Here is a 19,224-nt window from a genome sequence, read left to right on the forward strand (position 1 = left end):
TCCTTGAGATCAAATTCCGTAGCCAGTAACCCTTTTAACTTGATGATCTCCTCCTCATCATTACCTGTGACAATCATGTCATCCACATAGACAAGTAAAAGAGTGAATCTGCCCTCCTATTTTTTCACGAATAGAGTGTGGTCTCCATTCCCTTGTTTGTATCCATGATGTTGCAATACTCGTCTCAGTCGTTCGGACCATGCTCTGGGTGACTGCTTGAGGCCATATAAGGCCTTTTTCAGCTTACAACATTTCTCTGGTTCTTTATATCCTGGAGGCTTATGCATATAGACTTCTTTTTCGAGGTCACCATTAAGGAAAGCATTCTTAACATCTAGTTGGTACATCTTCCACTCCTTCATCACAATTAGGGATATAACAACTCTGACTGTCTTCATTTTCGCAACAGGAGCAAAGGTCTCCAAGTAATCAATCCCATATTTTTGGTTAAACCCTTTGGCCACAAGACGAGCTTTATACCTTTCAACACTCCCATCTGGTTTGTACTTGATGGTATATACCCATTTGGATCCAACCAAGTGAGCCGCCTCAGGAATCTTCATAACCTCCCATGTCATGTTTATTCTCAAGGCTTCCATTTCTTCTTTCATAGCATCAGCCCACTTGGAATCACTTTGAGCTTCAGCAACGGTCCTGGGAATCACAGCCAAAAAAAGAGAAGAAACAAAACACTTGTAATCCTTGCCAAATCTGGAATAAGATACAAAATTACCAATAGGGTGTTGAGTACATGACCTGACACCCTTTCTCAGGGCAATGGGAAGATCTTCATTTGGTTTTTCAACCTCATCTTGAGTCTTCAAGGTCGGACTTGGTTCATCCAGGGAAGGAGTGGCATTGGGATTGGAAGTAGATTTCGCACCACAAGGCACCTCCTCTGTCCGAGCACCTCGTCTAGAATAGACCTGTCCAAACAACTGATGGCCTTCCTTCTCAGTGTCACACCCTTCCTCCTTCTCAGGCACATCAACCACAGTGAGAGATTCTGTTTTCCTGTAGTCCAAGAAATCTGTAAATTGAAGCTCCTGGCTCTGAGAATACTCTTCCCTAACCACAGGCTTCTCCCCCTGAAGAGGATTCTCACCAAAGTAAGAGGCACCTTCCAAGAAGGTAACATCCCTCATAACATAGACTCGGCCAGTGACGGGGTCAATACATCTGTATCCTTTCTGAGTAGGGGAATACCCAACAAACACACCTTTGATAGACCTGTGATCAAGTTTCTTAATATTGAGACTGTGATTATGTATAAAACACACACAACCAAAAACACGAGAGGGGAGTAAAAATGGTTGACGACTGCCGGGGAGTAACGAATGGGGAGTCCGACCATTCAGAACACGACTGGGCATGCGATTGATGAGATACGCACTAGTGAGAACTGCATCACTCCAATAGTGTTTAGGAAGATTTCTCTGAAACAGAAGTGCCTTGGTGACATTAAGAAGCTGGCGATTTTTCCTTTCAGCTACCCCATTTTGTGGGGGGGTATAATTACAGAACGTCTCATGAACAATCCCCCTTTTTCGAAGAAAATCCTCAACAGACTGACACATATACTCACGGGCATTATCGGACCGAAAGGTTTTAATAGTCCTACCATATTGAGTATACACAAGAAGAATGAAGGTCTCTATGATCTGAGGAACCTCACTGCGATCTTTTAATAAGTACACAAAAGTAGCCCGAGAGAAGTCATCAATAAAAGTGATAAAGTATTGAAAACCTTGACGGGTATGAATTCTCGAAGGCCCCCACACATTCGAGTGAACCAAAGAAAAAACTTCATTAACACAACTAGTAGAAATAGGGTACGAAGCCCGCACATGTTTGGCAAACTTACACACATAACAGGAAATCAAAGACAAATTCAAAGAACACAAATCGAGGAACAACTGTTTTAACATCCCAAAAGGTAAATGCCCAAAATGTTCATGCCAGTACAAGAAGGACTGAAGACAATCTTCTCTTCGTTTCTCTGTCTTGCTGATCGCAGTCACAAGAGCTGTAGCCACATGTATTGGAAAACGATATAGGCCATCAGACGCCAAACCAATCCCAATCCTCTTCCCTGTCACCAAGTCCTGCAAAACACAATGGTTGGCAGAAAAAATGAGTTCACAGTTCAGCTCTTTAGTAAGTTTACTAACTGACAAGAGATTTAAGGGAAACTGGGGACATGTAATGCTCCCCGCACATGAAATTTATCCAACAAGGACAGAGTCCCTTCGCCTGCCACAACAGTAGAGGAACCATCTGCAAGAGAAACTCGTTCCCTTCTCGAAGATAACTTATATTCATGAAATAATTTTGGGTTACCTGTCATGTGGTGAGTGGCACCACTATCCACAATCCATTCCCCCACAGAAGAGTTACCTGTATCGCCAATAACTGCAAGAGCATGATTAGCCTTTGTCTCATTTGGTGTCTCGGCATGGTTGACATCAATCCGACCTAAGTAGGCCCTCAGTTCACGAATCTGGTCAGCAGAGATGGAGACTTTTTCTCCACTGGATTTGGGCACCTCAGACACAGGCATCTTCCCAATTAGAAGACCTCCCTTTGTGAAGATCCCAACAATAATCCACGGTATGACCAGTTTTCTTGCAGTGAGTGCATCTGCGAAGAGATCTGGTCGGGCCTCCAGGACCACGACTCACAAGAGCGGATCTCTCATGATAGGGCACGAGATCCCTCTTGCCCTCATTTGTAACCAGCCTTCTTTGTTCTTCTGCTTCAACACAGGAGTACACATCTTCAATACTGGGCACCTCTCCTGAATTCAGAATCTAGCTTCTAACACCTTCAAACTCATCATTTAAACCAGCTAGAAAGAGGAACACCCTGTTTTCCCATACCTGAGCTACATAAAGGGCCTGATCTTGGGGACAATGCCAAGGAATATCAGAATGATAGTCAAGCTCTTCCCACTTGGCTTTCAAAGCCCCGTAGTAATCTGCAACAGAAGAGTTCCCTTGTCGAAGGCCATAGACAGTCTTCACTATTTGGTAAGTACGAATTGCCGTTTTCTTTTGGCCATACATTTGCTCTAAGGCTACCCACATGTCTCTTGCAGTCTTCTTCCAAAGGATAAGGGGCTGAATATCGGCGGAGACAGAGTTGACAATCCAAGTTTTCACTTGATTATCCTCAAGAAACCAAGTGTCCCAGACACCACTTGTCTTTGCCGGTTCAGGGTTCCTTCCGTCGATATAGGCAATCCGACCGCGGGCAGCAATCCCCATAGTCATAGCAGCCGACCACGGAAAATAGTTCTCTTTTGTAAGTCGAAGAGTAATGACCTGAGCGGGAACATTCTCAGTTTTAAAGACCCCGATTTCAGATTGATTGGTGTTAACGGTAGAGGAAGAAGAGGCTGCCATAATCTCGGGCCAGTCCAACAAAGGGCACGGGCGGCGGTAAAACACGGGCGGAACCGGCGACAACAGGAAGTACCAGCGGAAGCAAAGAGCAAGGGCGACGTCAGCAGCGGCAGCACAGGCGACGTCAAGGGAGCAAGTCGCGGCAGGAAGGGCGACGTCAAGGAGAAAGTCATGGTAGCAAGGACGACGTCAGGGAGAAGGTCGACGGCGGTGGAGCAAGGGCGACGGTGGGTGGAGAAAACACCACGGCGGCGGCGGTGATGGCGCACAGGGCGACGGTGCACAGGGCGACGCAGCCGGTTGGAAACGGCGGCGGCGGAGATGGCGGCAGTGGTGATGACGACGGCAGTGGCGGTAGTGGCAGCAGCAACGGCGGGTGGAGAAAACACCACGATCACCAAAAACGTCTCAACCTCGTTGGCTCTGATACCATGTAGAAACACAAACACATAGAAAGAGAAAACGAGGAACACGATGTAACGTGGAAAAACTCTCAACAAGAGGAAAAAAACCACAGATGAGGAGGAGCTGGTGCCCACTAGCAGCCAGACTCTCTCTCTCTTAAGATTTCATTAACATCAAAGATTAGAGTTACAATGATATAAGTATGCCCTAATTAGGACATATTGGATCGGGTCCAGACCTGAACCCATACACCAATATCCGTCAACAAGGACGATTCATGTTTCTTCTGAAGATCAAGCAGTTGATATGTTTACTAAGGCTCTCCCCATCGGAGATTTCTTAAGAGGATGTAATAAGCTGAGCATGATTGATATATATGCTCCAGCTTGAGGGGGAGTGTAAAAGTTTTCTAGAGTCGTTCTAAAATATTAGAAAGTGGAAATGGGTCTACTTATTGTTTTCTTATTTTTAGTGGATTGAAATTGTGAATATATTGTCGACACCCTAATCTCTTTTAATATGAGATTAGGGTTATGTGATGAAGAACAGAAAAGTTTTCTCTCTCTATCGCAACACTTTTCATGCACTCTACCGCATAATTTTGCTTTTTTTTTTCCTTTGTTGCATATGTATCTTAACGACCTTAAGATATTTGACAAAGTCTTTAGGTTTCCAGTTTTAGTTTTAATTTTTGGTTATGTGAGTCCTCGGCACCACATATTCTTGATTTTCATGTGTTTCTTAGTATCATTTTCCGTAGAATTGTGTCTTTCTTAATGATTTTTTTCTACTTTTAGATTTTGTAAAATTTTAATATTTTTTAAGCTTTTAATAAAATTATGATTTCCAAGATACATCATGAGGATCCTGATGGTTTCACAAATGCAAAGGTGTCTTTGTAATCTCTTTAATAGTTTTGTTAACAGCCCTTAGCTATAAATAAATTTTGTGGTCTGATTACTTTGGTTCTAAACCTTGTAGATCCACTTACATCCTGTAGTCACTCCTTGTGAGGTAGCTTATAGGTTTTACATGTCTTTATGAAGCATTGTATTATGCTGATGCTATTGTTTTCATTGTTAAATGTTTGAATTTATCTTGAGGCTGTGTTGGTGTCATTTTTAATAATTTTGCCCATTCTAAAAACTGTCTTTGCTATTAAGTGTACTAAGAGCTTCATTAGAGGTGAAGGACAGAAGGAGGAGGCATGACAAGTGGGTCCCATGTTTGTTTAACTCTGATTTAAGCATTACGGAAGAGCAGAAAAGTGTTTTCCTTTCAACATATCATATTTCACATAAATGCATTCCATCCAGGTTCAGATTAATCTATTTAGTTTCATATGGAAGATATCTCAAAATACTAGTGTCTAAGGTTCTTATCTCCTTTTCTGATGCTTCTAGACATTTTAGGACGCAGATATCTTTTTCAGTACACATTCTTGAGATGACTCTAAGCTTCATTACCTTTCTCACAGTTCAAAAGGCTGGGGACAATCTAGCTATCAATCTTGCTAAGCTTCCAAGATAAAATATGGCGCTCCTTTTTCATTTATTTTTGTAATAATGTTATGTATCTTCTTCATCTTTCTTTTTCCTAAGAATTCTGTTCACACTCTCACGGAGCTTCCAACATCATTTCTTTCATTTATCCCTAGGGTCCTTGGCTTTCGATGTGTATCTGCAAAAAATTAATTTATAATGTAGTCACAAAAACACGTTTTTTTCGAAAAAATGCGAAAAAATGCAAAAAATTAAATTGCCACTTAAAACTTTAAAAAGCGCGTTTTTTGAAAAAAAAAACGTTGAAAACGAAAAAACACGTTTTTAGTGTGTTCTTAACACGTTTTTTCGCTTTTTTTCACTTTTTTCATTTTTTTCATTTTTTGTAATGCTTTTCATCAAGGGTGAAAGAGATGTTCGCTTTGGTTTTTTAAGGCAGTTGAGGCAGAAAAAAGCATCACACATCAAGGAAGTTTTTGGGTGCAATGCAATGCAATTTAACTTTTCCAACACTTATGGGCAAGGGTCTAGTGAGATTTCTTGATGGGATAACCGTTGTTTTCTTCTTTTTTTTTTTTTTGGTTTTCTAAACGTTATCCCTGTGTAATGGCAGGAAAAAACTAGTGGCAAGATCATCCACAGGGTTGGTGGTGTTGTATACCTCTTTCGAGGAAGAAACTACAACCATCATACTCGTGCACAGCTTCCAGTAATGTTGTGGAAACCTGCTGCTCCTGTCTATCCAAAACTTATTCAAGAAGCTCCAACTGGACTGACCAAACTTGAAGCAGATGAGTTGAGACAGAAGGGAAAAAATTTATTACCAATTTGCAAGCTAGGTACCTTCTATTTTCTCTTCTGGGGATTATTGTATAACTTTGAATTGTTTTGGTGGAATTTGGTGCCAACGACACTGATTTGGGTGAAACATGGTTGTAATCACTAATATATGTTTTTGTATCAAACTCACCTGAAGTTTTTAATTTAGTGAAATCTTCAGCTTTACGTGACTTAATTATGCTATATTTTGGTGGCAAAAATTTCTCGCAATGATATTCACGTCAATCATGTTCGCGAACCCTGGATCCATCAAAAATTCTAAAATAATTTTCAGTTTGAATTATTGAAACATGTCCTAATTTTTGATGCCACAACATTGATTCATCCTTTACTGATGCATATGACCCATCCTTCTCGCTCCTTAAAGAACTCATGTCTAATTAGTCAAGATAGTATAAATCACTTCCCTCTGACCAATCCCAATTTTCTTCCCTGTATTGATCCTGCACAACACAATCTATAGGAGAAAAGGTGACAGTACAGTCTTGTTTGGTTATTTGACCAACAAAAATTAGATTTACAGTAAGAGGAGGAAAATGATAACATCGTCAACATGCAGTTTATTCCCAGGACAGGAAATGATAATGGACATGGAGGAACCATTTGCAGTTTTAAAGAAATCAGAGCAAGGATGATAATTTGTCAAAATGGCCTCATTTGATGTCATATGACATGAGACACCACAATCTAGAAGCCATAAGAACTTATACATGGTATACCTGCTAGAGGAAATGGGAACTCCAGGACTGCTATGTGCAAGTAGTTGTTTTCACTTTATTCAAGTACTTCATCATGGTCAAGGACCTCCTTTCTTGAGGAAGATAACTCTGGATTAAAAAATCTGAGCATATGTACTAACTGAGTTGTCTTCTAACTCCTTGGCCGTGCATTCATCTGGCGTTAACCTTGTGACAAGGTTGATCCTTCATCCATGAATCATATTCAAGGTCTTCATGTAACTGTCACAACTCCTTTGTTCGTCCTTGTTTTATTGCAGAATAAATTTTGGTTTACCAAATTGTGTCATCTAAATGTGCAGACAGAAATAACTCTTAATGAAGGGAATGATCTGCCTTTTCCAAGTCAAAAAATTGTCATCGTTCGGCTGATACAGAGGTAGAAAGGTGGAAGACAGCATGAATTGGGAACTGTTAACATATCATGTATAGGGAACCGGGTCTGGATCCAGACCCGGTCCCATTGGCACGGGTACCGAGAGTGGCTCGGTACCCTAGACGTTTTTCCCTCTTATTTAATCCCACTTATGGTGTAATTGTTGATTAAGTGGAATAACATTTTCTCTCTCCTAGGGTTGCGGTTGTGCACCTAGGTTAGAGCTTCTCCGTGGTTTTTCACCTCTCTTTGAGGTTTTCCACGTATATTGTGTGTTCCTTTTCTTTCTCTCCATCTTGATGTGTGTTTCTACATGGTATCAGAGCCAACGCGTGAGAGATCGTTGGTGTGATAGTCGTGTTTCCGCCGTGTTTCTTTGCCGCTGCTGTTTCCGCCGTTTTTTTTCTGCCGCTGCTGCGCCGCCATCGTCCAGCGCGGTTGTTCTCTGCTGCGTTGCCGCTGTCCAGCGCCGCCGTCGCCCATTTCAGCGCCGCCGCCGTCCCGCGCCACCGCTGCCCACCGCCGTCGCTCTCTTCCACACCGCCGCCGTACAGCGCCGCTGCCTCTTGTTTGTCGTCTCTGGTGCTGGGTATTCTTTCTCCTTGGTGATTGTGATGGCCGAGGAGATGTCCCTCAAGATCGATGATGCCCTAGACTCGGGCAGCAATACCAAGAGCGAGATCTTGCCTGTTCAAGTCACCTCCATCCGGCTGAACAAGGATAACTATCTCTCTTGGTCGGATGCCCTAGAAATTGGGATAACCAGTCGTGGTCGCCTGCCCTACATTACTGGGGAGAAGCCTGCACCTTCAAAAACCGATCCGCGATGGGCTACTTGGACGTTGGAAGATAGTCAGGTTAAAGTATGGATTATTAGTTCTGTTTCTGCAGATATTCAGCCTTTGATCTTGCGTAAATCGACTGCCTACGACATGTGGACTGTGCTTGCACGGATGTATGGCCGTAAGAAGAGAGTATTGCGTACGTACCAAATCAAACGTAGCATATACTCTCTTAAACAGGGTGACTTGTCTGTAGCCGCCTTCTTTGCAGCCCTAAAGACTAAGTGGGAGGAACTTGACTACCATGTGAATGATGACTGGCACTGTGGGTCTGATCATGCCTTGTACTGGGACAAAGAATGGATGGATCAGACGTTTCTTTTCCTCGGAGGCTTACGCGATGAATTTGAATCTATTAGGAGCCAAATTCTTAATTGTGACGAGGTCCCCGGAATTGAAGAGGTGTATGCCCGTGTGGAATCTGAAGAACAGCGTCGACAGGTGATGCATATTGACACCAGTCAGGGGAGTTCTCCTTCAGCCTTTGTTAGTCGTGTTTCTGGGATTGGACAGCGTCCTGTTCGGCGGTGTAGCCATTGCAACAAATCAGGACATTCTGTTGATTTTTGTTGGGATCTTCATCCTGAGAGGCGGCTTGTCCGGGGTCGTCCTCCTTCTAGCCGCCGGAGTCCTTCTGTGCCTGAGCCTAGTCAGAGTAGTCCGTCAAATGTTGCCAAATCTAAGCTTTCCTCCGATCAAATCAAAGAACTACAAGCGTATATCAGCCGGCTGTCTACTACTCAGGAGGATACTTCCACGTCTGAGGGGGCTAAGTTAGCCCAAGCTCTCGTGGCTACTAGTGACCAAGGTAATTCCTCACATGGTGATTGGATTGTTGACAGTGGTGCTACGCATCATATGACAGGGGACCCTAAGATGTTCCAAGAATACAAATTGTCTTCGGGGCAGCAACGTGTATCTATGGCTGATGGTTCGTCTATCTCTGTGGCTGGAAAAGGGAGTTTGTCCTTGTTAAATAAATACTGTCTTCATAATGCTCTTCATGTTCCCAATATTCCTGTGAATTTGCTATCTGTCAGCAGTATTACTAAAGAACTGAACTGTAATCTGATCTTTTCTGCTGATCGGTGTTTCCTGCAGGACTTGGTGACGGGGCAGAAGATTGGGATTGGTTCGGCTATTGATGGACTCTACAGACTGCCTGTGCAGGTTGCGTCCGCTCTTATTTCAGCCACTAGTGGACAGTTGTCAAGCGTAGAAGACAGATCTACTATTATGCGATGGCACGAGAGGCTTGGTCATCTTCCGTTTCCATTGATTAAGAAGTTGTTTCCTCGTTTGTTTCATTCTGTTTCCATGGACTCCTTCACCTATGAAGTGTGTCAGTTGGCTAAACATGTTAGGGCCTCGTACCCTATTTCATTCAATAAAACCACTCGTCCATTTGCTTTGGTTCATTCTGATGTTTGGGGTCCTTCGGAAGTACCCACTTGTCGTGGTTTTCATTACTTTATGACCCTTATTGATGATTACTCCCGTTGTACGTTCGTGTATCTGTTGAAAGAACGTAGTGAAGTTCCCGTTATTGTCAAAAACTTTGTGGCCCTTGTTGAGACTCAGTTTCAGACGTCTGTCCAAGCTTTTCGCACCGATAATGCTAGAGAGTATGTCTCTCAATCCCTAGATGATTTCTTGAAGAGCAAGGGTATTGTTCATGAAACGTCATGTAGTTACACACCTCCCCAAAATGGCGTGGCTGAACGGAAGAATCGCCATTTGCTTGATGTTACCCGGGCCCTTCTGTTCCATCGTCAGGTTCCCAAGCGCTACTGGGGTGATGCGCTTCTCACTAGTGCCCACCTTATCAACCGTATGCCTACCCGTGTGTTGCAGGGCCATTCCCCGTACTCTATGCTTTGGCCTACTCAGAATCCCTGGCCTCTTACTCCTCGGGTGTTCGGGTGTGTCTGTTTTGTTCATGACCATAGTCCCACCCTTAAGAAACTTGATCCTCGGTCTGTCAAGGCTGTCTTCCTGGGGTATTCCTCCACTCAGAAGGGATACAAATGTATTGATCCTACCACCTCTAAAGTCTATGTTTCCCGGGACGTCACCTTCCATGAACATGAGGCATACTTTCATGTGAATCCTCTTCAGGGGGAGTATCTAGGGCACAGTAGTGAAGAGTATTCCTCAAATCAGTTGATTCAGTTTACGGATTTCTTGGATTACAAGGCCAGTGACAGTGTGGCAGACACAGTCAGAGATGATAGAGACCGTCACATGGACGAGGGTCTTGTTGATAATCAGCCTACAGCCCGTGATCATTTGTTCGGCCAGGTGTACAGAAGGAAGAAGACAGATGTGATTGAAAATGTTGATGTAACCAATCCCAATCCTGTGAGCTCCCCGGATGACCCAAGTCTAATCAATGAAGAGCTTCCTATAGCCCTGCGCAAGGGCACCAGGTCCTGTACTTCTCATCCTATTCAGAGATTTGTCTCTTATGCGAAATTGAGTAAGAATTACAAATGCTTTATAACATCCTTGTCTAAGTCTGTTATTCCCAGGTGTGTGGAAGATGCTAGAGAGGATCCTAAATGGCTACAGGCCATGACAGAGGAGATGAATGCCTTGGCAAAGAATGACACTTGGGAAGTTGTGGATATTCCCAAAGGGACTCATTTAGTTGGTTCAAAGTGGGTGTTCAATGTGAAGTACAAACCAGATGGTACTGTGGAAAGGTATAAGGCTCGACTTGTTGCAAAGGGGTTCAGCCAGAAATATGGTATTGATTATCTTGAAACCTTTGTCCCTGTTGCCAAACTGAAAACTGTGAGGGTCATATTAGCTCTTGCCGTGAAAAAGGGGTGGAGCATGGATCAACTTGATGTTAAGAACGCATTCCTGAATGGCCATCTAGAAGAAGAGGTCTATATGAGTATGCCTCCTGGATATGTTCAAAGCGGAAAATGCTGTCATCTCAAGAAAGCCTTGTATGGATTAAAGCAGTCTCCTAGAGCATGGTTTGAAAGACTGAGGATAGTGATGAAGACAAATGGATACAAACAGGGAAATGGTGATCACACCCTATTCATTAAGCAGAGAGATGGCCTGGTGAGTCTTCTTCTTGTGTATGTTGATGATATGATAGTCACAGGTGACGATGAAGAAGAGAAAAAAAAGATGAAGGAGAGGTTAGCTGCTGAATTTGATCTTAAAGATTTGGGTAAACTAAGGTACTTTCTGGGGATAGAGATTGCTCGGTCAGAGACAGGGCTGGTTATGAGCCAAAGGAAATACACTCTGGATCTTCTAAAGGAGACAGGCAAACTTGGGTGCAGACCCTTTCTAATTCCAATGGAGTCTGGTACAAAGATAAGCATCAAAACTGGTAACATCCTAGATGAGGAAGGAAAAGGGCGGTATCAGAGGCTGGTTGGTAAACTCATCTATCTTACTCTTACTCGCCCTGATATTACTTATGCTGTGAATGTGTTGAGTCAGTTTATGCATGCTCCTACTGATTGTCACTGGAAGAGTGCAGAAAGAGTGTTGGGGTACCTAAAGAATGACCCAGGAAAAGGGTTACTCTAGCAAGACCAACTTAATATTGAAGGATACTCTGACGCAGATTGGGCAGGATGTACTGATACTAGGAGGTCTACCACAGGGTACTACATCTTTCTAGGGGGTAACCTGGTTGTTTGGAGAAGTAAGAGGCAAGAAGTATGCTCTAGATCCAGTGCTGAGGCTGAATACAGGGCTGTGGCTATGGGAGTTACAGAAATGTTATGGTTAAAGATTCTCCTAACAGATATTGGTGTTGAAACAGAAGAGAAGATGAGGATGTACTGCAACAACAAGTCTGCAATTAATCTTGCGAATAATCCCGTTCTGCATGACAGAACTAAACATGTGGAGATTGATCGCCACTTCATACGGGAACGCATAGATTCAAAGGAGTTGATCCTACCTTATATGAAGTCTGAAGATCAAATTGCAGATGTTCTAACCAAAGCCTTATGTACATCTCAATTCGAGAAAAATGTAAGCAAGCTTGGCATGTTTGACATGTATGCCAAGCTTGAGGGGGAGTGTTAACATATCATGTATAGGGAACCGGGTCTGGATCCAGACCCGGTCCCATTGGCACGGGTACCGAGAGTGGCTCGGTACCCTAGACGTTTTTCCCTCTTATTTAATCCCACTTATGGTGTAATTGTTGATTAAGTGGAATAACATTTTCTCTCTCCTAGGGTTGCGGTTGTGCACCTAGGTTAGAGCTTCTCCGTGGTTTTTCACCTCTCTTTGAGGTTTTCCACGTATATTGTGTGTTCCTTTTCTTTCTCTCCATCTTGGTGTGTGTTTCTACAGGAACGATTGAAACGATAACTCAAGGAATTAAAAGACTTAGAATTTAGATTGGATTCCAGGAGGACAAAACTAATGACTCTATAGGAAATAAATTTTTGCCCTTAAAGCAGTCTGAGACAATAACAGAAGCAGTAGGAAGGACAGATTATGTCAGCAGTCACAAAGAACATAGATGCCGATTTAATATTCGACAATGATGGCTGGAATTAAGAAATAAGAAGTTTACCAACAAAATAAAATTGGCTATTCTTATTTTATTAAGTGAAACTGATTCTTGGGACACAGAGATAAAAACAAAGGTTTTCAAAGTATAAACAAAAAAGGAAAAATATAATACGACAAAAAATCAGAGAAGAATGTTTTAACAATCCTTACAACCCACAGCCTCTATGATATGCAGTCACTTGTACAAAACATAGGTTATGGAAGACCAGAACATTCACAAGTTTCATTTCTGGATAGTAAGCACATCTTAATGGATCCAGTAATCAAAGCACATATGACAAATATAAGCACATCTAACAGCTAATCCCTACTTTGGTCCTTAAAACATTAGCATTTGTTACTTCTTTATTTTCTAATTCCTAGCTTTTAGACATAATTGTTTAGAACCTCATCTCCTCCTTTTAGGAGTCCCAAGTGGCTAATTATGATGCCTATTTTGGTCCTTCGAATGTTAGCATGGTAAATGGCCAGTTTTTATCTCTCTTTTTGTGGGAGTCTCTATTGACTAAGTGTTATGTCTAAACCTTCCTTACAGCAAAAAATGGAGTTTATATAAATCTTGTGAAGGATGTTCGAGAAGCTTTTGAGGGAAGTTGCTTGGTCAAGATAAATTGCCAAGGAATGCATGCAAGTGACTATAAAAAGTTAGGTGCAAAGCTTATGGTTAGTATCTATTTTATTTTTGTTTTCTTTGTTTTGTAGCATGGAAAGTATCATGTCCATTGTCTGGCTATTTGCGATATATCATTAATAAGCTAGCACATTGTACCTGAATAATATCATCATATGATGCATATTTTTCTTGTTTGAATTGGCGTGGGTGTAAATTATAGGAAAGAAGAGTACCTAAACCTTTAACTTCTTGTATTTCATGTGCCACTTTTCCAAAATTTTAAAACTTGATCTTTCTGTCCTGGAAAAATCTAAGTGGCAGAATTATAAATCAGATATGCTGCTAAACTGGAAGCGAAGAATATGGAGTCCTATGAACAGGTTGGACACAGCAACATTATACTTGGTACTTTTGAAAATGCTTTGCACCCAGACCCACGTGACATAGATGAATAAAATAGGTTGCCTATGGAAATTCAGAGATCTTATTTTACATTTTTTGGAGTAACTGTCCAAATTATAATGTCTTGAAGGTTTTGTGGTGTGTTTGTTATATGTATATATCTTAATACGTATGAAGCTTGACGAGTAGCAATTATGTCTTATTAATTTCGTTTTTACAATTTTTTAAAGATGACATTTACTGTACTAAGTTTTGATGTATTTTAATGTTGTATATGGGGGCATTTGGGTTTTTAAAAGTGTGATTCACACAATATGTATATATGTAAGTTTTAAAAACATATGGCCGTCTTGGTAAAACTTTTTATAGGTAATCTAGGCAACTTCATTAGCCTTTGTAAATGCTGTATCCTAGTATTTGCTAATCCTCCTTTCTTACTCAAGTTGATGGGTTGTCTCTGCAACAGTTTTAGTATAGCGACTTGGGTATTATAACTGTATTAGCTATTTCATACTTAAAAGCCTTATATTATATGAGGAATTGAAGTCAGCTGTGTACCTTTATAGCCGGATTTTTTTTTCCCTGCTGGAAGCTATCTCGGAAGGTGCAGACAACAGCCAGTTGTTTGGCCACAAATTTTAGTGACCGAATGCACCTTTTGTGGCAGTCTTTAGCAACACAAAATTTTAAAAAATTCAGATAGACAAATACAAATATTATATATATATATTATCAGCTGATTACCAGATATTGCCATATGACTAAATATTTAAACTGTAGCTAAACGTACTGCAAGCTATCATCAAGAACACCATAAACCATCATTATACCATAAACCGTTGCTATTGCCTTTGTTGCATGGTATTTTGAGAGACGGTTTTCAAATATTTTGTCATGTAGCAACATCTGGCAGCAGACTGATCTTCTTTTGTCTCTCTCTATCTCGATATAATATTTTATATATATATATATATATATATATATATATATATATATATAGATAGATAGATAGATAGATAGATACAGAGAGAGGGACAGAAGAAGATCATGTTTTGGCATATTAATGTTTTGGTCTTAGAAGTTTTATTTAGGGCCCATCCTGGCTTACTGATCTTAAAAGAATGTTCTGTTCTTGATCTAATTTTGTCTGCTTATATTTTAACAAATTAGAATAATAGAAAAGATTTCATCTTAACTAAGTCTTGAGTTTGTAACTTGACAAAAAAATTATAATAATATAAAAATGAAGCTTAAACAAGCTTGAAGTTTAAAAACTAGAGAATAATATGAACCAATGTTGCAAAAGGTGCATCACAATGCTTATTGGTCGGGCTGACCTATATTCTATATCGTAACATGTTGTAAATGTAGCATAGCATATTGTAAAGTTAATGATTCATTAAAAAAATTCAAAAAATTAAGAAAATTGAGAAAAAAATCAGAAAAAATCAGGAAAATGTATTTCATATACAAAATTAATCACAGAAAGAACATTCATGGATAATCTTCATAAGCCATAATATATCAACAACACATCAGAAATGAGAGATCAAAGATTAACATGATAAGCATCAATGAAAATTTTAAATTTTAAGTAGTGTTTCTGATTACATCACATCACAAGTTTACAACATATAATCGTTCACTCTTCACTACCAAGTGCTAATATCATGGTTATCATCAATCAAAATCATAATCATCTTCATATTTATTTTTTTATTGCTTCAATGCCTTCAAATCGAAATTTCTCGCACTAATGTTTTTTTTTTTTCTAGAAAACTAGCAAAAGCTTTCTCTCCCACAGCTCTTAAAGATGTTTAGAAAGTGTGGGGAGGGACTATTTAGCAAAAGAAAAAAAACAGGAAAAGGGACTCAGTCATTTTGTCATGCATCATTTGATATGGGGGTGTATCACCTCTATCGTACGATATGACAACCATATCGCACGATACAGGAAATATGCCTATGATAGATGGTGTATCGTGTATTCCTGGTGTGCCATATAGATTTTTCAAACCTATACGATACGCCGTATTGTGCGATATGGATAACATTTGAATTATAAACATAATTTCACAAATGTATTATATATGATAATGAGAATTTAAAATGTAGAAGAATCATGAAGAATATTATATTCTTTTTTAATTTCAGTGGTAGAAGATCATGCCTTTTAAATGAATAAGAACAGATTTTTAAAAAACTATTGAAGTTGTTAAGAAATTACATTTACATGAATTCTCTACCATGTATACTCCATCCCTGTTCAAGTGTTGTTTTCTAGTGTGCATAAAAAGTATCAGGAGTAAGTACAGAAACAAGGTCGTATGACCATAGTGGATTTTTTATTCTATGAGCTATCCATTTGGCACATTGTATCTTTACAAATCTTTCTTTTTTGAAAGTATTTGTTTTGGAGTGTCTACATAGTCACAAGAGAAGGATAACAAAGTTTTCCAGCCTGGCGGAATATGGTGCTAATTGTTAACACTTCATATCCTCGTTCTTATAATGTTTTTGTGAGCATTTATATTTGTTGATGAGACACATTCCATGAGCTTTTTGTGTTTATGAATTTATTTCACTCTCGCCTTTGTGATTTGAAGACTATTTTCCAAGTTTGTCGTACAAGGGTTACTTCTACAAGCTTGTCAAGTGCAGTTTGCTGATCTCAAATCATTAACATTCAGATTTGCTTGTTTCGTGGCCAGGAATTGGTTCCATGTGTTTTGCTTTCTTTTGATCAAGAACAAATTTTAATGTGGAGAGGTAAAGATTGGAGGTCAATGTACCAGGAAGCACAGTCATTGTTAGTTGATTCCCTTGCTGGTAATGGCATCAGTTTGGATGGCTCATTACTCATCATACTGTGGGTCATAGGATGGCTGCCACTGTTTTGGTAAGTTAATGTTAAAAAGTTGAAATTGCAGGTGATGTAGCTGAAGATACTTCAAAGTTTGATGATGTGGAAACTCTGCCATATGATAATTACAGTGGAGAAACAGATCAAGGTGTGTAAGGTTATACTATTGGGATCTTTGTGTTTTGTGAGAAAATTTTTATGTCAAAAAATGTCTAATTTGTAGTACTAAAAGAGTGCATTGTTAATCTCTTTATTTAACCTAATACGTGGACGTAATATTCCATTTAGCTGAATTCTGATGAACCACATGCAAATTGACATGTGGCTGTTTTGTCTATACATCGTTCCCTGGAAATGTGTCTCAGATCTCAGTTTATGGGAACTGATGACTTGCTTGTGATGATGCTTTGCTGACATCCCTGTGAAGATTCCACATGCACGTAGTTCCATAACACTATCTAAAGTTGTTGTACTTGTCATGTTCCCTTTTCGTGAAACCCTCTCCCTTTACATACCAATGACTGTATTCGACATTGCTTCTTGATTTCTGCTCAGTATTTTGGTGTGGTTTCATTTGGTGTTTTCCAGTTCATAAAGGCCTTATGTTTTAGCCGAGAAATTAATTTTTATTGTTTAGATACCTTGATTCCAGTTTAAACTTAAAGATGTAGTCCCTACGGTGCCACAATATGTATGCTACTTCGGAGCATGGAACCATTTCCTTGTTTGTGGAAATTGTGCACATAATCATATTCTATATTCAGTTGCTAAACCAGCCAGCTTGTTTTCCTTTTCGGCATACTTAAAAAAAAAATTCACAAGAATTCTCCAATACATTATAATCTTCATGCAGTATGAACAAGTTTTTCTGGTGTTAACAGAAAGTTTCATTGAAATTGCAGGCTGGGAAAATGGTAGAATTGATAAATCAGTGGGAAAGATGAGTGGGAGAATGATTCTGCTGTGGAAACATGCTTTAGATTCACATAAAGCACTTCTTTTGGATGAGATTGATTTAGATCCTGATGAGCTTCTGGATAAAATAGAGAAGTTTAGCGGCTATTCCCAAGCAAGAGAACATTCTTATCCAGCACTCATTTTGTCAGGTGCAATGTGTGGGAAGGGTCCAAGAAATGAACTAAAGGTCAACGATAATGCTGAAGATGGTTCTTTTTGAGACTGGTGGTACTGGTGGAGCAAATAACCTATATTCGGAGATATATAACAATTGGTTTCACTTTCTTGCCAATTGTCTTGTGAAAAGGTCCCTAGAAATTTGGCTGTGTGATTGGCTGATGTAAGTGATGACATCCTTCATGATGATCGTGATGGATCTATTAGCAGGTATGTCTGGACTGATTGATGAGATACTGGCCTAGCTACAGCAGGTCTCCTAATGCCTGTTATCATCACAACTCATGACAAGTTTACGCTGGTGTTGACTGATTTATCCCGTCTCAGAATGAATGCCGGTTGCTTTGTTGACCTTGAAATATCATGGTAACCCATGATGTTCTACTAGTGACTAGTCAAATGTCTAAACTCTGTACATATTGGGAAAGCCATTCTGGTCAACAAAGTAGATAACAGGATGGACAAGTTACCTATTTCTGTTTTAGGCGGTTGACTACACAGGTGTTTATTTTTTTAATGTATATGTATTGTGGAACGACTCTGAACATCACTTATTCATTACTACAAATTTGTGACCACAATAAAGATGCTTTGTTAAAATGTAGTTGCACTCATCTTAAGCTGCGTCCCCTGTAGTTTGAAGTACTCCTACCAAAAAGCACTAAGGAAAACCGAGTCACGGTCACTTACAATGGAACGTGGCATAGTGAGAGATGCTAACAGATTCTTCTATTTGGATACATCCCTTCCCACTATAATAGTTAAAAAGCATTTGAAGTTAAACCAGAAATACCTCTACAAGATTACTTTTATAACAGGTAGGCACTGGATCCTCAGTCAAAGGAGGAAGAGATTCAAAGGAATTCTTCCTTGGAAAATAATGAGAATGGGCATATGACTACTCTCCTATCTTAGGAAAAATAAAATCCCCATGAGAATCCAGATCTACATCCGGGCTATCCTCTACTTCATACAAATCATATACGATAGATGTCATAAACTCTTCAATTGTTTCTTCCATAATATTTTCAACTATGTCAATCTGATAGCATGTCTCATTGCCTATTGGACTCATAGCTGCATTAAATACATCCAATCTCACCTTCTTGACACCAAAACAATTAACCATTACTCCGATGCAAAAGTTGATATACACATTGGTAGTAGCAAAAAATGGTCTACCAAGAGTAATGAGAGTCTGCCTTTGTGCATCTACACCCTCCATATCCAAGATAACAAACTCAACTAGAAAATAAAAGTCTTCAATCTTCAGTAGCACATCTTTCAAAATTCCTTGTGGAATCTTAGTTGATTTTTCTACTAGTTTGATTGTCATTGATGTTGGTTCCATCTCTCCAAGTTGAAGTGTGTCATAAAAGAAACCTAATAGAACATTTACACTTATCCCAAATCTAGCAAAGCTCATTCAATTTGAATGTTGCCAATGCCAAAAAGAATAATAGAGCCACCAGGCTCTTTGAGCTTAGATGGAGTCTTCTATAGGAGCACCTGATTCCCTACTTGTGCAATAAGACCTTGGTCG

General features: G+C 40.0%; 1 protein-coding gene across 1 annotated transcript in view; it reads left to right on the forward strand.

Annotated features, from left to right (window-relative positions):
- LOC116254055 (CRS2-associated factor 2, chloroplastic) overlaps positions 1-18,281 on the forward strand; it is a 42,039-nt gene extending 23,758 nt beyond the window's left edge. The window contains exons 3-7 of the mRNA XM_031629108.2: positions 5,925-6,150; positions 13,205-13,332; positions 16,396-16,513; positions 16,615-16,695; positions 17,450-18,281. Coding sequence (XP_031484968.1) covers positions 5,925-6,150; positions 13,205-13,332; positions 16,396-16,513; positions 16,615-16,695; positions 17,450-17,724 — 828 coding nt within the window. The 3' untranslated portion in view covers positions 17,725-18,281. The remainder of the gene's footprint in view (positions 1-5,924; positions 6,151-13,204; positions 13,333-16,395; positions 16,514-16,614; positions 16,696-17,449) is intronic.
- The last annotated feature ends 943 nt before the right edge of the window (positions 18,282-19,224 follow it).

The sequence above is a fragment of the Nymphaea colorata genome, chromosome 5 (genome assembly GCF_008831285.2).
Source record: "Nymphaea colorata isolate Beijing-Zhang1983 chromosome 5, ASM883128v2, whole genome shotgun sequence".
Classification (NCBI taxonomy): Eukaryota; Viridiplantae; Streptophyta; class Magnoliopsida; order Nymphaeales; family Nymphaeaceae; genus Nymphaea; species Nymphaea colorata.